The 19865-nt window shown below is 40.7% G+C and overlaps 1 protein-coding gene across 2 annotated transcripts in view; it reads left to right on the top strand.

The window, feature by feature from the left end:
• Positions 1-19817, top strand: part of LOC107275136 (acetylcholine receptor subunit alpha-like 1) — a 68906-nt gene extending 49089 nt beyond the window's left edge. For both annotated transcript variants that reach the window (XM_025079838.1, XM_015754969.2), the window contains 4 exons: positions 398-507; positions 5987-6167; positions 6274-7263; positions 7970-19817. In XM_025079838.1, the coding sequence (XP_024935606.1) occupies positions 398-507; positions 5987-6167; positions 6274-7263; positions 7970-8173 (1485 nt within the window). In that variant the 3' untranslated portion in view covers positions 8174-19817. The remainder of the gene's footprint in view (positions 1-397; positions 508-5986; positions 6168-6273; positions 7264-7969) is intronic.
• Positions 19818-19865: the final 48 nt, after the last annotated feature.

Raw genomic sequence — 19865 nt, forward strand, 5'->3', positions numbered from 1 at the left:
TCAAAGGGGCGAGGGTGAAACGGGTGGGGGGGGGGTGAAAGTGGCCAGGAACGATAATCGGGACTTTTACAGCCCGTCACGATTTAAACAGGCTTAATCATCCCCTTCTGGCTAACTCGTCCCTGGCCTTCCCACCCCTTCTTTTGCCCTCCCAACCCCCACGATCATCCCCAGCATGCGGGAAGGGGTGGTTGGCCGTGACTCTGAGAAGAGGGTATGACAAAAAGGATCATCACCCGGGTGAAATCGATGCGGTACTTGCATTTATCCACCCTCCGCTTCCAACCCTCTTCTTTAGTATATTTTCCTCCCCGGCATTGCCTCCACGCACCCTCACTGCCACACGTGACCTTACTCACCCCTTTTCATCCCTCCGGGGACTCGTGTCTTTTTTCAGGAGTGGAACGATTACAAGCTCAAGTGGAACCCGGACGACTACGGAGGGGTTGACACCCTTCATGTACCATCCGAACACATTTGGCTACCTGACATCGTTCTCTACAACAAGTGAGTCCATCTTTCATCCCTCTAACTGTATAACCTAACCTATAATAACGTAGCGTAAGCCAGCTCGTAGAACCAGCCTCCCTCTAAGAACTTTCACGCGGCGTCCTTGTCCACGTACTCAGTCGCCATGCCTGCTCACCGAACCAGGTACAAAAGCCTCGACCGCACCCTTCGACTACTTCAGAAACCTTAAATTAACGCCAAGTCACTCCCGAGGGGTACTGATTATGCTTACGGTCTCCGCTTTTCATCCCCTACATAGAAATAGCTTATTAGCAACGCGTGAAATCGAATGAGCCATGTACGAGGTCCATTTAATTTACCTCGTTCGCAATTCGCCCGTTCCCATTTTTCTCCGGCAGCCTTCATCCTGCAGCCAACACTTTGCAATCCGTCAAGTGTGTGTGCCGTTGCACCCCCGTGCAGTCGAGTCCGACCCCTCTCGCCCGTTGGGTGGCGGCAGGGTGACCTTCCCCCAAGGCGTTGGTGTTAGTAACAAGTAAACTAAACTTAACCTACTCTACTAAGCCCCACTCAGCCGTGGAACGTTCAATCCTCTATTCTGGTACCTATCAGCCAAGCGACCCCTGGCAGTAGCTACCTTCCTGTTCCTGCCTCCTCGGTATGTACTCTCGGTGACACCTTCAACCCTTATACCTCACCGCCATAGTTCAGAGACAGAGGGGTAAGGGAGACACGTACATTTGCATGTATTATGTAAAACGAGCCGATAAAGTCTTCCACTGAAATGATCCCATACCTACCGCCACAAAACATCTTTAAACATATTCTCGGGTACACCGGTAGCGCACTGACACCACTATGAAGTGTCGTTAATAACGCTTTTCAGAACTATAGACTTTTTGTACATTGTCCAGCCGTTTCGGAACGATTTAAAGAATACCTTAATTAGTTTAAAGACATGCGGATTAAATTTCTAAGAATTCAGTTGATTTTGACAGAGAAACTAGTGTTGCATAAGTTAGAACTTTTGGGAATAGATATGCAATGCGATACTTTATTTTCTCAGACGGCTGCTGTCTTTTGTCGCGTATCGGTCTTGTTATGTTTATTTTTCATGTGAAGAGTGGATTTCGCTCTTCGGTGACGTACGCAAAATCACTCCCTTACCGCTACACCAACACCTCGAGCTACTAACCCAAGGTTCAGACATATACCGTATCTCGTTGGTAAAATATTCCTGAAGCTCCCACTACAATAAGACTTTTCACTGAGAATTGGATGAAATTGGATAGCACCCCATTATATACAGCTAGGGTAGTTTCAACTACCCTATATGGTTACTCAGGACAATGTGTAGTGTTCCACACGTTATGAGAGGCTGTTATTATTAAAACAATACTTGCGGTTATAAGGGTGGATGAACGTGAGTTTCCTAGAGCCTTGCTGCACAGTGTCAAAATGCAGTGAGGACTCAGGGGGAGTAAAAGAAGAGAAAGATAGGGAATATTTAATGCAATTAGTGGTGCCGACTCATTTGGGGCTTAGTTACATGCCAGATGCAAAGTTTAAATATTCAGGGGTTACTCCGTGAATCTCGTTACTCCATTATCATCAGATTATTGCACCTGGAGCTACGGTAATCCATTGCAAGGAGCGTGCACGAGTACCATCGTTGGCGGCCGTTTCTCCATTCTCGAGCAATCCTTGTGTGGATAACCTTAGGGTAGGTTGATAACTAAGTAACCATGTTTAAAGTAGCCAGTTATCCGTTATGGTAATTTAACGCGATGGACAGGAGAGAGTCCATAACCTGACGTTACCTAACCTAGCCGAAGCATAGGCTAATGCAACATAACCTAGCAACACCTAACTAACGGCGCAAGCTTGTTATTGCTTGTTATATCCATTAACAAGGACGTCCACAGGGAAAACTTATCATCCTGGACACTAGTGTATCCCAAGTATTCCTGACAGGAGTCTCCCCACCAAGTGACATTAGATAATCCAAAATTTCTATTGATTGGTAGCAACTTTCAGTTGACATATTGGATCCTGTCCCTAGGGATTATTGATACCGTTGTACAGGGTATTGTATTGTCTGCTTTGAAACAAAGAAGAGGATTATTGTCACTGTAGTAATCCTAACCGCGAAAATCTATAATGTACATGTTAAAGCTTCGCTGTTGTTGGTACAGAATATGCACAGTATAAAATATCAAGTAAGACATGATAATGTTTACTAAGTGGTACATAACTAGAGCACTTTATTAGCATCACTATTCACATGTGTTCTCAGTGAAATTATATTGTTCTCGGTTAGGTAAGGATGTTGTACATCCTGGTTAAAGTTATGAGTTACAGGATGATGAGTCAGGTGAGAACCTTCTACGTAGCAGCATATATACTCCTACAGGTATATCATAAAAGCTGGGACACCGGTTATATTACTCTAGGTCATATACAGCAGTATGTCATATATTACAGAGTGGAAGTCTAACTTAAAATATGGACACCGTATGCAAAGTCCTAACTTTTATTATGTTTCTAGGTGTAGCTGTATATTTACCAACTGGTCATTACTCTCCAGTGCAAGAGTACCTCGAATGGGTCAGGTTAGAGATTGGTTAGCGTAGAAGAATAAGGATAGCTGACTGCTAGTCGACTGTTACTACTGCTACTTGAGTATTCAAGTAGTACTCTAAGACTAGAGGCCGAGTATGGCTATGCCTCTGGGTATTATAACGGTTGGCAAGGAGTCGTGTGACCTAAAATATTTTAAGTACATGCCACTGTTATATCCTGAGTACTCGCAGCACCCTATCTTATGTCTACATATACTTTTCTAGCATTTACTGAGTCTTGTGACTCTCATCCTCTTAGAGATTAGGTATAACTGTCTAATTTCCAATATTTTTCTATTTCTCTTCTTTTTATTTGATAGGTAGACATTGCATTTTTTTCTTCTGAGCTTTAAGAGTTGTTAATAAAAAGATAACCAAGGACTCATCACCAATCTGTCACACGTATCGACGAAATACGTGTTTTAATCAAGAGACGAATGGAGTCCTGTCCAGATAACTAGACAGAGAGATAGATGGATATATCTACCTACTATAGGTATATAGATAGCTAGATGTTTAGCTGGATGGAGAATTGGATAGATGGCTGGCTTGGTGGGGTTGGTCGTATTACTGTGTAATAAATGGCTGGCAGTACGTGTTAACGTGGTTGAAGGTATACCAGGGGTGGCTAAGGCCTGACACGCATCCACCCTTTTGAAGGTTATTGTGATTTACACATTCTTCGTACCAACGTCCATATCCACGCGAGAAAAATTCTTTCCTTATACGCGGTACGTGTGCCGAGAATCGAAAATCCAAGGGTTTCTAAGGGAGATTAAAGGTTTCCAAGGGAGGTAATTTTTTGAATAAGACAAAGAACCTACCCACACATTTCTTATAAGAAATAGCTTTCTGTCAACTGTATTTTTTCAAATTGTAATTTATATTACACTTATATTATTATAATTATATTGTCAAATCTTCAAAAAGTGAATGGTTCAGCCTACATAAAGTCTTGCAGGTATAGTTTGATTGGAGTTACTAATCTATAAACAGCATATACTTATTCATAAATATAAAAAAAAATAAGATTTTGGAGGACATTGGTTCTTCACGCGGTGTTAAGTGTAAACATAAATATCAAAGAGTTTTTGCTTTATAGAACAAAATCCCTAGTCGTCGGCAATTCTCATTAAGTTGGGATTTTCCCAGACGTTTTCCTTTCTCTTTTATTTCTTTGCCTCGCCCACCCCTAATTCACCCGTATACGTACGCCGACCTAGAACCAACCTATATTAAACTGAACCGTACCCGAAAGGGTGGTACGAGAGGGGTTAATACTCGTGGGAATTTTCACGGCGGCATGGCCGACAACTTTAAAGGCGTTTCGCATAAATGCTAACCAACCAGCTTGTGCACTCTTGCCAACATCTTTCGCGAGACTTTTGCCAGGGGATTATACACAGGGTGCCATTTAGGGTGTGTACTACTATCAACCCTTGATTTAGGATTTCTTTATATCTTCATCTTAATTCCCTGAAATCGGTATTCCACAGGCTCGTCCAGAGTGCAGCAAGCGAATCCGCCAGATGAAAGTGACAGTAGCTTTCGGTATACTTAAATCTGTTATCTAGCAGGGATTACCAAAAGAAAATATAAGGTCAAAGAAAAATCCGAATGGGCTAGGAAACTCCAAAGACATAGTAGTGACCTAGAGCGCGCACCTTCATATCGATCGACCCCAACCCCGGGACCATCCTCTGGAGTCACACCGAGCTAGACTAAATCTAAAAGCTTAAGGGGACACGAACTACCAAACCTCCTGGTGCCAGCCTCATCCCCTACCTGAAATCTAGTACCTATACTATACATATAGCAACTAGCAACCCCCCTCATTCCGAAGACTGCTTCTATACCGATGCTAAATTGCCCGACTTTGGATACCTTTTTTACCTCTGACTTCTTTCTACTTACTCCTCCCTCGTTCTGAACTCTCTTGGCTCGTCTCGCGGCGCAAGAGAGAAAAAAAAAGAAAGGCATGAAAAAAGTTGCCAAAGGCACCGCCAATGAAAAGAAAAATCTGGCGTTCAAATAAATTGTCGAATCCAGCTATTTCTAGCTATCGCTAGACATCGCCAGCCTGGCTTCCAAGGGTTGTAAATAAGGGATGATATTCGATGGCGGCTACGTTCCCTCCGAAAATACTTGGACAATTTATTCCAACTATTTTATCGGTCACGTCTGGCCATTCTTATTCGGTTCTCAGATCAATTGCTACTTCATTCTCATACGTTCCAATCAGACAGCATCGTCCGTGATCCAGTGTCTCCTTCACATTCTTGCTGATCGGAAATCGATGATACAGGATACGAGTGGTTTTCCCGAGACATCCTGGGCTTACCCAGGAATTGGTTAACTCTCGGGTTCCCGGTCTAAGGTAAGATCGGGGACGGGAATGAATGAGTAATTCCTGATTTGCCGTGCTGGCGTCGTACAAGCCAAGAGACTAATGTAAGATGAGTATTCGGGGATGTCGGAGTTGGCTCTGGTACTCCTACCGAACCTGGAGGTAGATTGGGATGTAGATGGAGTTGGGTTAGTTTGGAAGGCTTGAGAACATTGCGGAGGACATAAATTTCCAACCTCCCTTCCAGTTCCTTCTGGTAGGACATGCATTTTTAAGCACGCGACGTATAGATGATTGGCTAGATAGGAAGACCCAAGATACCTGGTACCACTTTTGCTATTGCTGTTCCTACTGTCTGTACAAAAGGTGGTGTTTAGTACAAAAAATCCTTATTTCTGGAGATCATCCGGCAAGTGGATGGGATCCATAGAATCCAGTGATCTAGGTATAAATAATGATCATTGCTAATGTTTCTCAGTATTGTTTCTTTTCTTTCTCTTCTGTAACTTTTCACATTGTACCTAAGGATCAAACTTTCTTGTTGCAGTGCTGATGGTAACTACGAGGTGACCATCATGACCAAGGCGATCCTCCATCACAATGGGAAGGTCGTCTGGAAGCCACCGGCCATTTATAAATCATTTTGTGAAATTGACGTCGAGTACTTTCCCTTCGACGAGCAGACCTGCTTCATGAAGTTTGGCTCCTGGACGTACGACGGTTATACGGTAGATATCACTGGGAGACATCCCGATAGTATAGAGTACTTGAAGAAGATGAATTACAGCGTTAGAAGGGCACGGGTCTGTATCTGATAAATGATTTGATCCTTAGGTGGATCTACGTCATCTGGCGCAAACGGAAGATTCAAATGAGATCGACGTGGGTATCGACCTGACCGATTACTACATTTCCGTAGAATGGGATATAATAAAGGTGCCTGCTGTTCGTAACGAGAAGTTCTACATCTGCTGCGAGGAGCCCTACCCGGACATCATCTTCTACATAACCCTAAGGCGCAAGACACTCTTCTACACGGTGAACCTGATAATACCGTGCGTGGGTATATCGTTCCTCTCAGTGCTGGTGTTTTATCTGCCAAGTGACAGCGGTGAGAAGGTGTCATTGTCAATCTCAATTCTCCTGTCGCTCACGGTGTTTTTCCTACTCCTCGCCGAGATCATACCGCCGACCTCACTGACGGTACCGCTCCTGGGGAAGTACCTGCTCTTCACGATGGTGCTGGTGACTTTGTCGGTGGTCGTTACGATAGCCGTGCTTAATGTTAACTTTCGTTCGCCGGTTACCCACCGGATGGCGAATTGGGTGCGGGTCGTATTCATTCAGGTGCTGCCGCGCTTCCTCCTGATAGAGAGGCCAAAAAAGGATGATAACGGTAGTGGTGCTAGTAGTACTGATCCGAGTGATAACGGTGATAACGTTGATGGGGATGATTTGGATGCCGATGGGAAGCCCCCAGAGGGCATCCTTACCGATGTGTTCCATGTACAAGAGACTGATAAGTATGATCCTTATTGTGGCAAAAGGTTCAGCGTTGAGTACGACGTACCTGCTCTGCCGGTACCAGGATCAAGGTACGAGCATGGCGCGGTCGGTAACGTCGCGCCTCGCTTTGACGAACCACTACCCTCGCTACCGCTCCCGGCCGCCGACGATGATCTCTTCGGTCCCTCCAGCCCGGGTTACGTTCACGAGGACGTCAGTCCCACCTTCGAGAAGCCCATGCTGCGCGAGATCGAGAAAACGGTCGACGACGCACGGTTCATTGCTCAACACGCCAAGAATAAGGACAAGTTCGAAAGCGTGAGTTTTATCGTTACACGAGTAGCACGGTATGATATTTATTTCCTTCTGAGATAAGAACTTTCTTGATACTTGCTTCTTTTCTTTCGTTTTAGCTCTCCTTTATATCTTTCATCTTTATCTGTCCTGCACGTCGGACTTTTTGTTGGCATTCTCCAGCACTCCTCATCCCTGTCTGTCCACTGACTTTTCTTTCACTGCGCGTGCCTGTCTATGTCTTCAGTGTTCGTGGTAGGCATTCTGTACAGCGTAGTCTACATCTAGGATGTTGCAATACGTACACGTTGACGGGTAGATGCCGAGGGTGGTTTTTCCCCTTCGTCGAAAAGCGTCACCCTTGCGTTTCTACTAATACTTACGGCCAGACTTGCCTCGACGAATGTGCAAGGCGAAAAAAGCCTTTTCGCTTTGATCCGCGTGCCGGGCTCCTTTAGCTTTTGATACGGCGACCACGTAGTCCAGGTGGTAGAATAGTTTTACTATACGTTTGAAGGAAGGATTTAATGTATCCCTATCAATTCTATAGAGTCTTTTCATTGGAGATTTCGAGCAGGAAGTTCGGCAGGAGTTTTACACCATTCGAAATTCCCGCCAGAGTAGTCACGTGGTGTATCGCTATTCCATTGGAGCCCGTGCGCTGATATTACGGTTGCCCGCTGCGTAACCGAGCCACGAGATGGTGCTGGAGCAAGCTTTGTGTTCACAGGTCGAGGAAGACTGGAAGTACGTGGCGATGGTACTCGATAGGATCTTCCTCTGGATCTTCACTCTGGCCTGCGTCTTTGGTACGGCCCTGATCATACTCCAGGCACCGAGTCTTTACGACACGACGAAGCCGATCGACATTAAGTATAGCAAAATCGCCAAGAAGAAGATGATGCTGATGAATATGGGCCCGGAGGAGGACTAGTCGATGACGCCGCGCGGCTCAGCTCGCCGCCATCGTTTTCGCACCGGTTCGCATAGTTCACGCCGTCTATCCAGGTGGCGCGACGTACGACGACGTAGACGTCGTTCCAGCGCGGCGAATTCAATCGCTCGCTGGTTATCGTCGCGTCGATTTATAACCACTAAGAAAAATCTCTCGTCCTGCCATTATGAAGTTGCGAATGGCGCTTTGAGGAGTCGGATGATCGGATGAGGATTTATGTGTCTGGACGATGAGAAAAAGTACGCGTGGTGAACGGGAAACGGAGAGAGAGAGAGAGAGAGAGAGAGAGAGAGAGAGAGGAGTGAGAGGGGTAAAAGTGGAAAAGAATTGAATCGAGAGGGAGGAAGTAGAAATGCAAAAGTGCCAAATACCCAAAAAGCGAACCGTATTTTTGTAAATCTGGTTTCATACGTAAGGCTAATAGTCGTGCGGCGAATCGTCTAAAGAGAACCTGAACTGCCGATTTTATATAAGAAGACGTTTAAGCAAAAGAAAAAAATAATATATAATAAAATAATTAACGGAACGGCGGAGAGCGCGATGGCGTTATTGGGTAACGACGAGGGGTGGTACTAGGGAGGAGGCGAATAATAATAAAATAAATAAATAAATAAAGCGCGAGGAAAAGGAGCTATAAGAAACAAAGAAACAAACAGAAAAACATAAATCGCTTGTAAACAACTGCCAATTTCAGAAGCGGCCTCTATCTAACTAGCCGGGGGAGGATGAGGGTTGAGGCATCTAGAAGAAAGGAATCAAGAGCAAGAAGAGAAGGTGAAAGAGAAAGAGAGAAAGAGAGAGAGAATGAAAAACAGACATAAGGAGAGACAAGTTCATCAGTATCTCCGGATGAATTGAATAAATTTGTATAATAGCCGTCTTACCAATAATCAATTAACGAGGAAGACAACAACAACAAAAATGGCTGAATGAACGCAGTGGATAAGACTTGTGCCAAAAATTTCCTATGAAGTCGCGCGCCCGTCTGGTTACCAAAAAATACTGATTTTTTGGCATTTTCGAAAATTCTTATTATACCGTAAAGACCTACCTTCGGATTTGAGATTCCCGTATCACTCCTTCCTCAAGATATCAAAGTGGGCCAAAATCAATCCAGTCTGGCTCCGATTGAAATTTTGAAAATTTTCTACCAGGGAATTGTGCCATAACATAATTACATAATTACATAAATACGTGCCAAAATCGTCTGACACGCGCATCTCATTCCTGTCGGATTATGACGAATTTATAATTTTTTTTTTCTAATATGCAAAATTCTCAAATATCCAAAATCGGGGATGAGTTATTCGAGATATTCGATATTATTATAAGAAATAATTAATACAACGTATCCGTATGAGTGAATGATAAAGGGGTCTAACGATAAGACGTTCGCGCGATGTACTCGGCCGAATATGTGAATATCAAAATGGCAATCGCAAGTTGACGAGAGGAAAAGTAAAAAGAATAGCTGACGTTTAACGTGCACGTACACAGGAATGTTGATGAGGACGAAGACGAAGAATCTGAGGAATAAAAAAAAAATGAAACACACAAGTTATACCGAAGAGGTTGAAAAATGGGCGCAGAAAAAAAATATGGCGCCTCCACCCCCCCACCGCGGTATAATAATCAATTTATTTGCTCATATAAAAATAATGAATAATGTTAATGTGCATAGCTATATATATATAAATACATATAAATATAATTGATTAAGGGGAAGTATAACGGTTACTCAACCAGAGGGACAGAATTACGTATTACGAAAGGGACAGAAGAATGTTTTGTTCGGTGTATGAGAAAAACAAAATATCCATGAATGAACAGCGAGTATGTGATGCGTGCGACGGAACAATGAAAGAGTCCAGTGTGTGTGTATGCGTTGAAAAAAAAAATGTATGAAAGTCGAAGAGGAATTTGATCGTAACGAGCGAGATTATTAATCGATTCGAAAAGAAGTTTGCTCACAAATTGTAGAAGAAAAAAATTTTCTTTTTGTTTGGGGGAAAAATCAGCTAACTAGAGGGGCGTTTAGCGAAAGGGAGATATTGAGGGACGAATCGAGACGATGAATTACAAACGAACAAAATACACGAACAAAATGTCAAACTCACTGTACTAGACTCACCTGTACAGCTTCCGAGAGTGTTTTGTTATTTTATTTAATTTTTAATTTTGCAAACCATTCGGGAAAATAATTCGCATGTGTATTTATATTACCGTATATGCATGTGTTTATTCACTGTATCATGGATGCGAAATTGATAGGCTGTCGGGCCACTACGTACATTGGTCTACCATTTAATTAGTATATTTCGCGTTAACTTTTATATATTTGCGAGCGACGCTGAGTCGATTCGAATATCGGACGAATTTGTATGAAATATATACGTATATACAGTAGCGTCAAGAGAAAAATGAAAAAAAAAATTCGATATTAGATACTGGACAATTTTTTCAAATCAGACTCGTGCGCAAACAATCATTCTCACGCATGCGCCCAAGGATAGAATGGCTCGGGGATAGGATGACTCGGGAAATGAAATAAAAAATTTGAATTATAGAGAACGAAGACATTTGAAATTTTTATTATTATTATATGTTTTTCTTTTAAGATTGTAAAATCATTGTCGGATGTGTTTTTGATATAGTTCCACATAAACACGCACACGTTGTTAACAAGACACTCGGCGGTGGCGCCATCTGTTCTCGAATGATCGATTTTCTCACTTATTAATCATTATTGTGATCGCTATGTTGGGTTTCCGGTCTAATAAGAACGATTTCCGGGTGACGTTTGTATAAATACTGTCGATCAATTTCGCCTGGGTTAACGGAACGTCAATGCCGCGTAACAAAATAGAGATAAGGATTAAGATGACAGAAAAAAATGTGTTTGTTGTGTGGTGATGCGCAAGCGGTTAATTTTTTACTTTTTTACTTCTTTTTTTTTTTTTATTTGGATAATACAAATTTTGAATATGGGGAGAGACACGATTTATCATGTGTAAACGCTAACACTTAATACGCTAAATATGAATAAATAATAACGAGAGGAGAGAAGGAAAAAAAATATACTATTTAATAACGATGCTAAATAATGATAAAAATGAAAAACGATAACAATAATGGTTACGCTAACGATTATTATTGTAATAACGATTAATACTTAATAACGATTAATACTTGTAACGATAAATGTATCAAGAATAATAATACTAATAATAATAATGAATAATAATAATAACGATACAACAATAACGATAATATGGATAACCATTGAGAAGTTCGTCAGGCCCCGATCGTCGCCGAAATCAAAATTCGTGGCGTTTTTTTATTTATTTTAACTTTTAATTTTTTTCTTTTTGCGATAATCGTGTTGGAATTTTTTAGATTTTTTTTAGTCACACACATAACACAAAACGATACGGACATATGACGTCACGCTTACCATGCACGTTCAAAAAACACAAAATGATATACGTACGATAGGTATAGTTTCGCTGAGCGTGAGAATTATGGATGAAAGTTTTTTGGGGATTTTTATTTTGAAATTTTCTTTCACTTCGTTCTCCCTTACAAGGAATATCTCGGGCGTGTTCGTGAAACTTTTTAGAAACCGAAACGATCTAGGGATCGATCGATCGCGCGAGACAATCGTGTGCCGCGGGGAATGATTTTGGATTTCCAAAAAAAAGACAAGTGAAAAACGGGAAAAAAAATGGAAAACAAAAAGAATGCGCGTTTTTTTTTCCCAATATCTCATCAGTGCGCGCCTGCCTTCCTCGTCGTCACAATTTTTGTTTATCTTCCACGAATCGTCGCGATATTTTCTCGGTGCGTAAAATCGGCCAATTTGAAAAAAAAAGGTTGAGAACGCGGCGCAAATCGTCTTCCCGCAATTTCGATTTCGAATTGTCGCCGAAGAAGGGTGTGCCACCCCTCCCCTCCGCTCATCTCTTCGACTCTACCCAGGTATTTTGGGAAAAGTTGATTTTGACGCTTTGCTGAATTTTAATGACGGTTTTTTGAATTTGATGATTTTTTTTTCTTTTTTTCAAGATTGATGACAGCCGGAGGTGGGCACACCTCTCGCACTAATCGTTAACTCTTTAGGACGTAGCGCGTTATATTAATTAAGGGAGCCGGTGGTGGCGGATACAGAGCGGCCGAAGTCCGCGACGACTTCTTTCTCGAGGATTGCTCGCTTGGGCCGCTCCTACTGCCGCTTACTTTTTGACTCATTAAACGTGCAACTAATTAGGTAAGTAATTAAAGTAACTCTAGATAGGTTTTTCGCCGATTGCGATACCCTCCCCGAGGCCGGGACTAGACTTTTTTTAATGGACGTACTCCAATTTCACTTTTTTTCCCAAAAATTGCCACCGTCAAGAATTTCGCTGAACTTTTTCAAAAATAATTCATCGAGGCGTTCCAATATATTTTTTTAAACCGTAAATCTGCTGGGGGCGGTTTCGCAATTGTAAATTCGCTCAATCGTCAGAAGGCTCAAAGGGATGACGGAACAGTGAAAGGGGTAAAATTTTCGAATAGTTAAAAATCGACGGTATCGTTTCTTGCCGATAGAACTGAATTGATTTTTCATTGTCACCGGTGGGACTCACGCCCTTTTCGGATGCGGGACCGTCCATATAAGAGAAGAGCACCCGGTACGGTATCTCAAAAAAACATTCGAAATTGTATAAATTATATTTTTTTGAATTTTTTATTCCACCATTACCGCCATTTTTTCCTTTTTTTTACTGTCATTAATTTTTCCAGCTAATTTCCTTAATCCAAAATATACATTTTTTAACTGCGCTCCCGCCGGCACACAACAATACCATACCACACGATACACACTCAACAAAAAACTTTCAACTTTCAACGAGAGAAAATTTGCTGAAGTACTTAAATACTCCAAATTTTTTTTTAAATCGCACCAGATAGACTCGTCATCGGATTGTCTTTTATGTTATTAATCGGAGTGCGAGTGTGCGTGATATGCGTGGAAAGATAAGAGGGATTTAGCGTACAGGAAAAATAAAATTTGAAGATGCGACCGTCGGGACAGAAATGAAGAATAAAAGAATATTCTTCATCTTTGATAGCAGTAATTAGCTAATAAAAGCATTTTAAATTACGTATGTTGGATTACGTAACATGTTATATATATATATATTGAGTACATACACGCACTTTACTCGTACGAATAGGATTAATAATAACAAGCGCCATTGTTTAAATTATTCTCTCAAAACCTAGACATTAATAAAGCCGCGCGATTTGCCAAAAAAAATGGATGGACGAGAGCGTAAAAAAATTTTTTTGGGAAAATGAAAGAAACACGAAAAAGCGATAAGTTAGGTGCGATTTGAGTTCTATCACGATTTACGAGTTCCGTGTATTTAGGCGATTTTAGAAAAGACAAAAATAAGCACGCGACATTTTTTGGACTATCCTTGGTGAAATAATCAATGAGAGAGAGAGAGAGAGAGAGAGAATGTGTATTAATTAGATAACTATCGTATGTCTTCCTTGGAGTACACCCGAACGCGGGATCCTCGTTCGCACTCGATTGGCAGCCATTTTTATTTTTCTTTTCCAAAAATTCTCCTTCAATTACGTCAATTCCCTGAAGCGTGTACATAGACATTTTTACGAATAAATTTAACGTAGTAAGAAATTTAATAAAACGAAAACTGATTTAATTTTGAAAATTTTTTTACGTATCCTCAATGGTATTTCATGCTTTCACCAGCAGCCAACCGAGCGCCAAGTAGCTTGAACGACGATGGCGGCGTTCGAAATGAGTTAACCTAAAAAATAAAAAAATAAAAAATAAAACAGCTTACCTATTAAATAATGAAATAAAAGACGTGTATAAAGGAGAGGAGTGAGAGAGAGAGAGAGAGAGAGAGAGAGAGAGAGAGAGAGAGAGAGAGAGAGAGAAAGGATGTGTGAGTCTATATACGTGAGCGACGTATTACGAAGGAACGAGAGAGAGAGAGAGAGAGAAAGATGATAAGTGGCCGTATCACACGATGAACCTTTTGAAAATAACTCCGATGCCAGTTAGTTCCAGTCGTTCATCTTTTTCTCTTTGGATAAATTCCACGTTTTCCCTCAGAATCCATCCCCCTGTCCTTTCCAACCCTTCTTGTCAAGGACAATACTAGAAAAAAGAAGAGCAAAGAAATCCCAAGGAATTCGCCCTTCCAGAACCTCCAAGGAAAGATAAAGCAATGAGATATAGATAAAGCCACAGAAATGACTACCTTTTTACAAGAAAACGTTTCGCCCTTAAGATACCAATTTTTTTTTTTCCCCCATATACCAAATGCCTGGAATTGAGATTTTTCCACTGCGGGAGAATCTTCCTCCTGTACCCTCTCCCACCCCCACTTTCTTCAACTCGAACTCCTCTCACATTTTTTTTTCTCGTTCCCCTCGTGTTTACCTCCTTCGCACATTTTTTTTACTACCCTCCGTCTTCGCCATTCAATCGCCCCCCGCCCCCTCTCAACCTCCGCGCGTCAACGAAGAAACGGAATTTTTTTGTCCTTTTATTTTATTTTGATTTTTTTTTTATTCGTTCAACCAAACGATACGCAAGAGCGCATGAATAAGATGCATAAGACATGAAGCATCCTCCGACGAAGCACTAATTTTAATTAGAACTGATTACTGCTAAATTGCACGGTAATGCTCTAACGGGGCACCAAGCGGAGAATTATGGAGCTAAAGCGCGAGAGAGAGAGAGAGAGAGAGAGAGAGAGAGAGGGATAGAATTTCTAGCAACGATGGCAAAGCGTGAAAAATTTTAGTCGAGTATGACTTAAAGAGAAAAAAGAATGTATGATGTGAATCTCGTGAAAGAATTTCGAAAATGTTAATAGGGGTGTGGAGTGGGGATGGGGGGAAGGAAAAAAAAGTAAAAAATTTTTTTTCGTAACATGTATCCAAATGACAATGACCGTATCGACGTTAATCAAGCTGATAAATGATTATTTGAAAAACTGATAGTATTGTTAAGACAATCAGACTTAATATTACTCCGGCCATCTCACGATAAGGCGCCAGGGACACCACTTCGCGCGAGTATGACGAAGAAAGGGATATATAAAAAATAACTCACGGTCCATTCCCTCGTAGCGATACGTCGTTAACTACCCTCGCGGTGGGGGTGGTTGAAGGGCCGTAATTCTGACTTCGGCTGAAATTACGTAATTTACACACACTTAGGACACGTACCGCGTATAAAAATATAAATACGTACTGCTGGTACTTAGGGGGGATATGTGGGTCACAGGTGGGGGTAGGGTGGGATTGGAGGGGGATAGTGCAATTTGAGAATGCAATGATGGATAAAGACATCCATTAAAGAGAGGACGATAACGATTACGTATTAATTCTAATCGAGGCCGTGAGATGGCGCTGCGAGTACCGGTGAATATTTTCCTGGGATAATAGTGGTGAGAAAAAAAATTTACAAGTAGGGAAAAAGAATTAAAATTTACCAACGAACGCCTCTCCCGTCGTACCCTTGGATGCGGTGAGGGAAATTTTTTTTGAAAAAAAAAAATTCGTTTTCAAGGTACTCGTGCCAAAGGCCATTCGTCGTTTAGAGTGGCGGAGGGTACGGAGATGAAATTAAGGGTTGATTATTATAATTTTTTTTGTTTTTTTGAAAATCTCACGGACGCTCCCGGTTGACTAGTGGGTGGTGGGTTATATACACTAAAGGCTAATACCAATATTACCTAATGCTAATCGTAGATTTTTGAAATTTAATAATATACGATAATATTAATAAAAAGTGTTAATGCAAAGTACTCGGTACCACTGAGCGGAAGAATTGTGCCCGGGCGTCGGGACGCTTTTTTGTAACGCCTCATTTTCTACGATCGGCTGGCGCCGCGGCGCCAATCGAAACAAACAGAGACAGTTGTTAAGGGTGAGAAATAAAAGAGACAGAGAAGAAACTCCTCGCGCAGTAATTACAGTGAATAATGAATAACGTGAAAATGGAACGGCGATAAAAAATTTTGAAAAAAAAAGTAAATCGTCAAAAAAATGGCGTTAAGAGTGAAATTCGATGACGTATGTTTGACGTTTACCGATGCACCTTTCTGACACTGGATATACATACGTGACACATACGCCACACACATGCGGGTTTGGGAGTGCAGTTTTGGATTTTTGTTTGTTTTTTTTTTTTGACACTTTTATTTGCTCACCTATTGGTCACCGAAATTGCTGTGTAATAGGCTGTGGTAATATTACCTCTTTATAAGAAATTCTATCTTAGCTCTACTAACCACATACACATCCTTCCCCTTTGTTCAACCATTGGTGGTATTATTTTGAATTTTTTTGGTTACTCCCAATCGACAGAAACGAAAAACAATTTTTTTTCATCGTCACGTTGGCAATGCCGCTCGACGAGGGATTTTTCTGTTTTGACTTCTATTTTTAAAAAATTGGACTCGCGACGTTTGAAAATCGGGACGATGTTTTGACGCTGGTGGCGTTTGCGTATTATGTATACATTGTATTGAAAAAAAAAGAAGACGATGAAAAATGAAACAGAAAGAGAGATAAGTAAGCAGAATCGGGAGAACGAGTTAACGGTGTAAGGTATCGAATCTACATAGTTACAATTGTTACGATAAAATTACGGGTAATTATTAAGAAGAATTCTAGACTTTTTCTAACTAATCGAATCGTAACGGCGGACTCGTGCCAATCCTCTAGATTTTACGACCTACAACGCAAGGATTTACGTGAGTGCCCAAATGTATCTGTATGTTATCCAAGTATGCAAGAGCGATTCATCTGCATGAATATGAGTTACGAATGCATGTGAGAGAGAGAGAGAGAGAGAGAGAGAGAGAGAGAGAGAGAGAGAGTTCAAGAGAAATGAAAGAAACGCTGTTATCCTACTAAGTCGGCTATGATATAGTACATTTGATTATTCGTCGTTTAACGAGAGCGGGCAGTAAGAATGACAAAGAGAAAATGCGAACGAATGGATGAAACATACAGAGAGAAAGAGAGAAAGGCAATATGAAATTTTGAATACCCGAAACAAAAAAAAATTAAAATATTCAGAAACGAATGGCCAGGAAAAAATTATAAAACATTTTGCCGGACATTAAACTTTGTTATCTTTGATTACCTTATCGTTTCATTATATCACTCGAGATAGAACTCCATGGTATACGTTGTCTATGGTAGAGACCACGTCGCGACGCTACGCGTCGGACACTCGCTACGCTCTAAGTGTGAGAAATCGAAGACGTAAGAAAGAGAGAGAAAGAAAATAATAATAACATTTATCCTTGTTAATTCGCCTAAATCATTAAATATTGTATCAAATATTATTATTATTGTACAAGTTATTTATCTTTAATAATACATAATAATTCATTTTTATCCCAGCTATTGTTCTCTAATTATATATTGTAAATAGGAAATATGAGGGGAGACATGGTTATACTTATCGCAATCGATATATCCGAATGGCGATTGCGTAAGAACGAAGAATAGAGATTAGTGGGAGGAAGGAAATAAAAGAAAAGAAAAAGAAAACAAAATTTTAAGAAAAAAAAAAGTCGTATCATTGGTCGATTATCGTTATTGTTATTTTATTTCTATTATTTTTTCTGAATATTATTATTGTTGTTGTTGTTGTTATTATTATCGTCACTGTTGCTATCACTTTCATTGTCTGGCACAACACGTGGAAAATTGTCTCTGTGCGGGAATTCGTATATGTCATACGAAAATTAAAGATAAAGAAAGGGTGAGTGTTGTACGTATGCTTGAGTGAGTGTTAAGTCATAAGAAAGCGAAAGATACGATTTGACGAGAAATTTGTTTTCAATAAAGGAAAGAAAGAATCTGAAAAAAAAAACATTTGGGGAGAATGGAAGGAAAATCGTGTTTAGGATGGGCGGAATCAAAAGAAGCCAAAAAAGGAAAAAAAAATATTAAAGAACAACGAATCTAAAACGGATACCATTAAAAGGGTATCCCTGCGTATCTGTGTCCTTCTGTCCGTCTATTTGTGCGTAAGTGCGTTGTCACACGTTTCCCATACGCCTTCCGTGTGTGGGATCGTGAAAAAAGAAAAAGAAAAAAGAGAGTCGACACGTAATTTTGCGTCGTCGACCTTACTCGCCCGCTCTTGATTGGCTGCTCGAATTTATTATTTCTTTTCTTTAACGAGCATTCCTTCGGTCTTGTTCAATTCTCTTTTCTTCTTTCTTTATCTTTACTCGAGATCCACTGGATGCGCGCGAGTCCTCGCACGCAATTATATTACACACGTCTATATATATATATATATTCATACGGTTACGTGCACGTGTATATCTATATATACGTATACGTAACCATCAAGTTCTCGCAGAAGAAAGAAAGAAAGAAAAAAAAAGTGGCTCGTTTTCTTTTTCTTTTCTCTTGTCCGATCGCCACCTCGATTTGAACCCTTTGTTCGTACGATCCTGCGATTCTTCACCTTTGACCCCGTTAAAAGCTCCGGAGCAACGGAGAGGAGATATGGAAAAAATAGATAAAGACAAAGATACGAGCAGTCTCTTGCCAAGGTATAAGTGACTGTGCATTGGGAGGGGGACGAGGACAGAAATAATATATACCGAATGTACATGACTGAGAAAGAATATAATAAACCGTGCCAGACGAGCATATAGAGAAGAAGAAAAAGAATCACGAAAAAGATAAACAAAGGGCTAAGTCGAGCCTTGGGCATTCGGTGGGACTTTAATCCGTAATTATATTTCGCTCAGAACAGTGAAAAGGAAGAGGAAGAAGAAGAAGATGACGGGGGATGTTGATCTTGACTGTAAGGGATGGCCATTGCTATTATTATTATTACTATTACTACTACCAGTACTATTGCTGATATTATGATTATGATAATATTGTTGTTATTCGACGGTGACGATAACGACTAAGAGAAAGAAGGAAAAAGATATAGGAAAAGGATTTACCTGCTGCCGACTGATCAGTGAGAAAGAAAAAATTTCGAGTAATTGTGTGTTAAGAGCGTGACTGAGATGATAGTAGTCACGCAATGTGTATATGTGAGGGATGCGTGAATGAATATGTGAGATCGTTGATGACGATCATGATTATGATGATGATGATGATGAAAACGTGATGAATGACAAGTGAGACGAAACGTTTATGTATAAAGTATTAATTACCTTATTAAAAGCCATTACTCTAAAACATTATGTATGGATAAACTAAACTAACCCTATTTATTAAGGATAACGTCTACACTCTACGTACACGCAGGATATACAGTCTATCCACGATATGTAAAACGATTAAATAAATCGAGCGGTTAAAAATATTGTTTAAAAAATAATAAACGTATTTGACGAAAATATTACTGGAAGATGGTCTGCTGATAGGTTGGACAAGGGCGGGAGAGAACGATTGACGAGTTGTTGTGAATGAGAGAGAGAGAGAGAGAGAAAGAGAGAGTGGATGATCTTTTGAGCGAACGGACGAAATAGAAAGAATCTGTGAGACGTAAAAAGAGTGGAGAAAATGTAAGACTGAAAGAAATACGATTCGCAGCTTACGTGTCGCTTATTTCATTTGAAAACTACGTGACAGCTGATCGCCGCCA

The sequence above is a fragment of the Cephus cinctus genome, unplaced genomic scaffold (genome assembly GCF_000341935.2).
Source record: "Cephus cinctus unplaced genomic scaffold, Ccin1 Ccin1_scaffold0123, whole genome shotgun sequence".
NCBI lineage: Eukaryota > Metazoa > Arthropoda > Insecta > Hymenoptera > Cephidae > Cephus > Cephus cinctus.